Raw genomic sequence first — 8273 nt, 5'->3', positions numbered from 1 at the left:
GTGCATTAAGCATAAAAATGTCAAAAATCCATTTTAAACACTTAAAATGCTAAATTATTTAGCTCTAGTGGTTTTGGCAACTCATATATTGAAAATTAACCATGTTCAATCAATCAAGTTAATCTCTTAAAAAATATTTGAACATAAAATTAATTTTCACCAAATAACATAAACTCCCCCTAACTAATAGCAATGAATGCAATCAAAAATTACTATTATAAGCATTTTTCATTTATTCTTAAAAGTGCTAAAAATTATTTTAAACACTAAGTGAAGATAGGTTGGTTAAACCTAATTCTCTCCTAAGTGTCCAAAATCTTTCTTTATCTAAAGGTTTTGTAAAGATATCCGCTAATTGGTGCAAATTATCAACAAATTCTAGAACTACATCTTCTTTAGTGACATGGTCTCTAATGAAGTGATGTCTTATTTCAATGTGCTTAGTTCTAGAGTGTTGGATGGGATTTTTAGTGAGACAAATAGCACTAGTATTGTCACACTTGATAGGAATGGTACCAACTTCAATTCCATAATCAAAAAGTTGTTGTTTCATCCATAAAACTTGTGCACAACAACTACCAGCTGAAATGTATTCGGCTTCAGTAGTAGATAATGCAACACAATTTTGTTTCTTTGAAAACCAAGAAATCAACATATTTCCAAGGAATTGGCAAGTACCGGAGGTGCTTTTCCTATCTAATTTGCATCCTCCATAATCCGCATCAGAAAAAGCATGCAAGCTAAAGCTAGAGTCTCTAGGATACCAAAGTCCTAAACTAGAAGTGTCCTTAAGGTATCTAAAGATCCTCTTAACAGCTAGCAAATGTGATTCCTTAGGGCATGATTGAAATTTAGCATATAAGCAAACACTAAACATAATGTCCGGTCTACTTGCAGTTAGATAAAGCAAATAACCAATCATTGACCTATACAATTTAACATCCATACATTTACCTCCTTCATCTAAGTCAAGATTTGTTGATGAGCTCATTGGAGTGTCATAAGGTTTCCCATTTTCCAGCCCAAACTTCTTGAGCATATCTTTGACGTACTTAGCTTGATTGATGAAGATGCCATATTTTCTTTGCTTGATTTGGAGTCCCAAGAAAAATGAGAGCTCCCCATCATGCTCATCTCAAACTCACTTTGCATTATCTTAGAAAATTCTTGGCAAAGAACATCATTAGTAGAACCAAATATTATATCATCAACATAAATTTGAACTACTAATAAATCTTTACCTTTATGCTTTAAAAACAATGTAGTGTCAACCTTCCCTTTTGAAAAACCTTTTTCAATAAAAAAATTTGACAATCTTTCATATCAAGCTCTAGGAGCTTGTTTTAAACCATAAAGAGCTCTTGTCAATTTAAGAACATGGTCCGGAAATTTTGAATCTTCAAAACCTGGAGGTTGTTCCACATACACTTCTTCCTTTATAAAACCATTTAAAAATGCACTTTTAACATCCATTTGATATAATTTAAATTCATGAAAGCATGCAAATGCTAATAACATTCTAATTGCTTCCATCCTAGCTACGGGAGCATATGTTTCATCATAGTCTATGCCCTGTTCTTGAGTATACCCTTGAACAACAAGTCTAGCCATGTTTCTCACTATATTACCACTCTCATCAAGCTTATTCCTAAATACCCATATAGTACCTACAGTAGATTTATTACTAGGCCTTTCAACTAATGTCTATACTTTACTTCTCTCAAATTGATTTAACTCTTCTTGCATAGCCATAATCCAATGTTCATCATTTAATGCTTCTTTAATATTCTTAGGCTCTATGCATGAGATAAATGCAACATAATTACAAATATTTCTAAGAGAAGATCGAGTTGTTACCCCTTTTGATGGATCACCTATAATTTCACCATCCTTGACATAGTTGTACTCTCTTAGATAAGATACTTTGTTGAGTTAATCGATCTACGGAATCCGCCAAGAGGGGGGTGAATTGGCAATTAAAAATTTCGTGGAAGCTTTTGCAGAAAATTTAAAGTAATTGCACAGCGATTTACAGTGGTTCGACTTTCTCAAAAAAAGTCTACGTCCACTACCTTAGCTATCCACACTAAGGATTTTCCAACAAATTCACTAATTTGTTCTTTCTTTTGAGGCCAAAGAGATAACCTTACAAAATCCCTCAAGAGTATACCCCAACTCTTGAGAGCACTCTTTTTCCCAAAGAGAAGATTACAAATTTGCAAACTTACAAGAAAACCTCACAAGGTAAGATGTTTGCACAATTCTAGAACAAAGAAAAGAACACTCAAGGATAAATACAATTGAGTACAAAAGTGTTCTTGAAAGCAAATGAATATTGGATGAAAAATAGGCTTGAAATACTCAAACTTGAGGTTTGATGCTTTCTCTTTGATTCTCTCTTGATTCTAGTTGATTGATGTTTCTTGTTGTTGATCAATGGCTCCAGAACTTGTTTAAATACCCCTTGAATCAATTCTGAACGTTGGTGATAATTAGTGGGGATAATAGAGCCGGTTAAGTGTGAAAACAATTAATTTTTCTAGGTGGAGCGTCTCATGCATCGATGCATGATTAAGTATGCATCGGTGCATTCGTGTAAAATTCAAATATTTTGACCGTTGGAACACTTGATGCATCGGTGCACCAAGTGTGCATCGATGCATGAAATGCATTCGATGTTTGAAAAATAGCCTGATGCATCGATGCATGTGTAGACACCTCATTTTTCCACCATGCTCCACTACAAGCATTATCTCCACCACCCCTAATTAAATATCATCTTTTATTATTCCCACCATGTACCCATGCTTTTCTCCACGCCAAATACCACCAATGTGCTAATGCAACCTCCACTCATCTGCAAATTAGCACCAAATCAGCACCAATTCAGCCACCCACTAAAACAATAAAAAATAAAGAACCTAATCCTCCATTACTCGACAATCAGTGGAAAATACACTACACAGTAACCATAAAAGCATGGAACCCATTCGAACAGAAGGGAGGGCTCTCGATTTTTCGATAGAAAGAACAGTAGGGGGCTTGGTCAGAAGAAAAATAGTTTGGGGGAATTTTCATTTTCTCAGAGGCTTATATATGTAACAGGGGAAAAATCACCAACACAGAAGCAATCGGGGGTTCAGTTTTTCTGTATTTTTAAGAAGAGAAAACAAAGCAATAAAAGATCAAAGTTAAAGGTATTTTTGTAGTTTTATTTGTTTATATTTTTTTACTGTAAATTTCTAAAGAAAATAAATAAAAAAATATTCAAAAAAACGATAGAAAAAATTAAGAAAAAAAAACTCATCTCGGATTTAAGGCTCTCACCAACGACCAAGCTTCGTCGGAGCGTTCGAGATACATTCTTTATTATTAGGTTGCGGTTTGGAGGGGTTTGGAAGGTTTAAAAGTTTGATTTAGAGAAAATAAAGTTTTAGGGTCGATATTTCGATTGTTTCGAAGGAGAACGAACCCTCGTTGGGGCAGCATAGGGTAGTGGCCATGGTTGTTCATGGCCACCGGTTGGATTTACATGGAAATAAAGAAACAAAAAAAAAATTGAAATGGGGAAGAAGGAGAGGCTGCCGCATATTATAGAAAGAATGGGGAATTAGGTTTAGTGTTATAATAGTATATATATAGATATATGGGATCCCCAAAACTACGTAGTTTTTAGGAGTTAGTGTTTCATCCTTATGGGTGTATGGGTAAATAGCTCAAGAAAGTCTTTATTCTTGGAGTTTTTATATATTAGTCCTTGATTAAAACTGTTATGCTTTTAACTTTTGTCCTCTATTTTTTCGCGTGCTCGTTATAGTCACCGTGAGCCATTTACTTTTGTTTATTTCAATTTTGACATGTGATTCTGAATGCTTCCATTTTAGTCCCCGTATTTTTTATTATCTTATCTCAATTCCGTGTTATTTCCTTTAATATATTTTTACTTGCCCTTTTATTTTCGGTTGATTTTAATTTTGTTTAAATGCATGGTTTTTTTTTACTTGCTTTCCTTTTGGTTTATTTGCATTTTTGTAAATTATTGTATTTGATAATATTCATGAACATTTTAATTTTCCTTAATTTTAGTTATAGATAATGTTTTACCACTTTTTGACCAAGGCTTTTCCTTTTTATTAGCTTTCATTACCGTGTTTAATTATTTGAATTTAAGCATTTGGTGAGAATATTCTTTATTGTGTTCATATTACTTGATTCTTAATTTGATTACATTACTGCCGTAAATGTTTAAAATTTTTATATCATAAATTTTATATGCTATATATTATATGTATATATTGTAGTATAGTTTACCTTATTTTGATATGTTACTTATTATATAATAAATATCTTGTAATATATATATATACACATATATGTATGTGTATTTTGAATTTTCTAGATGTAATATAATTATTTTTTTATCCTAAGTTGATAATATATATTTATAAATAGATATGAAAATATAGAAAGTTTCTTATATTACTATTTATGAATTTTCAATTTATACCTATATGATATATTGTTAATCCTTGCTTACTAAGCGTAATATACTATATTAAATATTTTGTATGTTATTATTTTTATGCATGCTATGTATGTAAATATGTAATTTGGGTGCACATCGGTGTAGGTTCTATTTTAATTTTTGCATGTTGTTTGCATTTTAGTTCATTTTAGTCTTAATTAATCTCGCATGGTATCCTCATAAGAATTGCTTGACTCGAATTGAAATAAATTGAATAAGGGTAATATTCGATCATTTTAAAATTATTAAGAGAAACTTTCTAATACGTGAATATTTAATATATTTTAATATATAACATTAAGTATTAATACTAGAACTTACATTTTAGATTTGAGCCCCTATGTTCCTTAATTTTCATAATTTGACATTTTAAGTTAGAAAAAGGCCTTAGATTTACTTTTAGTTAATTAGGACAAATAAAATTTTATTTGATTGCGTTGTTTTTACAAATCTAAGGCACTGTTCACTTATTAAGGAATTAATAGTATATCCTCCGCGATCGTGCTCAGGGGGGTGACTACTGGTAATTTCCCAAATAAGTCAACATCTTTTTTTTAAAACCACATCATGTTTTCTAAAAATGAGGCAATGTTCGGTTATTAGACAAAATAGTTGATCTCCCGCATTTACGCTCGGGGGTGAATGCTATTGGTCTCGATAAACAATACCCTTTTCAACTTTGCATCCTTAATAATTTTTAAATTAAATAAAGATCGAATTCAAAATTTCTGATTTTAAATATAGGGTAATCAATTAGGTACCAATTTTGGGCGCTTGTGGGGGTGCTAATCCTTCCCCACGCGTAACTGACTCCCGAACCTGATTTCTGGATTTTTCACAGACCCCAAAACTCGGTATTTTATTAAAATAAAATGTTTTATTAAAATCACCCTGTTTTTACGGTGTTCCAATCGCACCTTAAATGATTGGTGGCGACTCCTCACATTTTGAAAATCATTTCAAAGAGAAAACCCCCGAGTCGATATCGGTCTTTTCCCTTCGGGCGAAAAACGGTTACGACAGCTTGGCGACTCCGCTGGGGACTTTTGTTTCTTTAAACAAATTGAGAGTCGAGCCACGAGTTGGTTACCCTATATTTATTATTTGGAAATTATGAGTTCAATCTTGTTTAATTTACGATTCATTAGGTTATTTCAAAAAAAAAAAAAAAACAAAAAAAAGATTTTCTCTCTGATTAATGCTTACATTTCTGTGAAATATTTAGAATTGTTGCATATCATAGCTCTAAACCTGAGCTCAATCCTAGTATACTTAAGTAGAGAGAAACGTCACACCTCATGAGGAGCATTGGGCTTTCTTGTGTGGGTCTGACAAAGTATCTCTGGAAAGCACCCTAAGTTGCCTATCCGGATATCAGTTCCGAGGTACGCTTTTAGTGGTGTGATCCCCTGACCTGAACCCGATTCGCAAGTCTGTAATGGGCCAGAATCGGGGTCAACCTTAGCAGGTTGTAAAGATGGCTTAGGAACCTTTTGTTAGAACCCAACCTCATATAAAGAATTTAGTAAGCCTACCTCGTTAAAGCCATAACTTAGAAGAATTAGATCGCATGATGTTAGGATTTTTTATTTTCTTTGATTATTTTGCATTCGATACTTTAAATTTTTACTAATTATTCTTTGATTTTTTTTAATTATTCTAATATCACTAACTTATTGCTTTGTTTCTTGATTGCATGTATCATTATCATATCACATCATTTAATAAACGGTATTGATTCCCAGATTACCTAGTTATTATAAAAAAGCTTAAGGCAACAATGTCTTCCGATGGGATTGAGAATGCAATCAGTGTTCAGACCTGGTCTGAATACAAACAAACACGGTTCGGGGACAGCCTTGCCACTACCGAAGATACAGTTTTTCCAGAAAAGGTAATCATTCGAGTCAGGCAGGCACATTGGGTTGAGTTATCAAGAATTTGGTCCACCTGGGATGATAATGAGAAGACATTGTTCAGAGGGATATACGGCGACATCGTAGAGCTGCTGAGAGTACCAATAAATTCAGTGGTGATTCGAGCCCTTGCCGAATGTTGGAATCCAGCTTACAGATGTTTTACTTTCGGTAAAGTAGACATGACCCCTACCTTAGAGGAGTATACGACTTTGCTGAACATTCCGAATATTAGAAGACATTCCATTTACACCAAGGCAATTCGACCTAAAGGGTTCATAGCCAAGATGATCACGTTGACGGGAAAGACCAAGGAGTGGGTTGAAGAGTACATTCGTGATGAAGGGATCTCCTGGGCTCAGCTGAAGAGTTTAATTTACGAGCAAACTCCGTCGAAAGAAGAAGAGATCACTTCGCACTTGCAGTATATGGTTTGGTAATTTTCCCCAGGAATGAGGATCACTTCGACATCACCTTAATCGATTTCGTCGAAGCTGTCGCTAGAAGAATCCTGCACCAGCCATCCTTGCAGAAACATTCTTGTCACTGAACCAGTGTAGACGATTAGGGGGAGGTCAATTCATCGGATGTGTTTCACTATTACTAGTTTGGTGGTGGAGCCACTCCTGGATAGTCGAGAAAGGCTGGGCTCGGAGACATCAATCAAATTTTTCACCTCTAGTGGATTTCCTCGACAAATGCCAAATCCCAGAGCATCGCAAGAGGAAAGACTGGGTTGAAGCTCTCCGTAACATGAAAGATACTGAGATAGTATGGAAGGCTTATTGGTTACCCAAAGAGGACATACTTTTTAGGTGCGGTAATGATAGTTTTATAATGCTACACGGATTATGGGGAGCTATCGGGTATACTCCGCTAATTGTACTCAGACAGTTTGGTACCCGACAGTTCGTACCAGCTACCCATGGCCTGAAAGAGGCAGAGTTTTCTTTCTCTACTCCGGGTTACCGAGAGCGGATTTCAAAGATCTACGCGGCTTGGCAGAAGCCTCAATGCATGAGCTTCAAGATGATAGAGCCTGTATTCACGCCGGCCTATGAGGTTTGGAGGTCGCAGAGAATTAACAACAACACACCTAAGCCAAATTTAGAGGACCAGTTGACTATGGAGGAGCGATTGAGGAGGCTCCCAACAGAAACAGAGTTGTTAAAAGAGGAAATGCGACTGATGAATTTGAAGAGAGAAAAAGAACAGAGAAGCTTTTCGGAGGAGAAAACAATATGGGAACTTGAAATGATTAAGAAGGACGGAGTGATAAAACAATTGGCCAAGAGAAAGAAAAGGTCCAGGAGAATTTTGATGCGCTAAACCAAGATTTTCGGGCCTTAGAGAGGAATATGAGAGCCCAAGATCTACATCATACTGCCAAGACCCTAAAGATAAAACTCGATAGGGTAGAAAGAAGCGCAAGAAGAGGCCAAGAAGAAAAGAAACAATCCATACAACACGCTCGGAAACTGAGAGAGCAAAGAGATGAGACTAACAAAGAATTAGCACAAAGGCGAGCACAGATTGAACAACTCGAAGCACAGCTGCTTAGCATCGATGAGACTTTTCGGAACCCTTACAACAGTCTTCAAAAAGAAAATGAGATGTTAAAGAAGAAGATAGTTGAGCTAGAAAGAGCAGGGTTAATCCACTCATCCGCACAAGAGGTAACCATGCAAGAAAACGAGGCCTTAAAAGCCAAGATTACTGAGTTAGAAGTCATAGTGCATAGATCTCATCAGCGAATCCAACAGCTAGAAGAGAGCCGACCATTAACTAATCCAGAGCTTGGAATTGCTCTACGACAGGCTCAGGACACCATT

General features: G+C 35.2%; 1 protein-coding gene across 1 annotated transcript; it reads left to right on the top strand.

Annotated features, from left to right (window-relative positions):
- The first annotated feature begins 6305 nt into the window (after nt 1-6305).
- Nucleotides 6306-7770, top strand: LOC120126451. The gene is made up of 2 exons (XM_039144646.1): nt 6306-6872; nt 6997-7770. Exons 1-2 carry the CDS (start codon nt 6306-6308, stop codon nt 7768-7770), a joined length of 1341 nt encoding a protein of 446 aa, XP_039000577.1.
- The last annotated feature ends 503 nt before the right edge of the window (nt 7771-8273 follow it).

The sequence above is a fragment of the Hibiscus syriacus genome, unplaced genomic scaffold (genome assembly GCF_006381635.1).
Source record: "Hibiscus syriacus cultivar Baekdansim isolate YM2019G1 unplaced genomic scaffold, ASM638163v2 tig00110458_pilon, whole genome shotgun sequence".
Lineage (NCBI taxonomy): Eukaryota > Viridiplantae > Streptophyta > Magnoliopsida > Malvales > Malvaceae > Hibiscus > Hibiscus syriacus.
The sequence above is the reverse complement of the archived record's forward strand: the minus strand, read 5'-3'. Positions and strand labels throughout refer to the sequence as shown.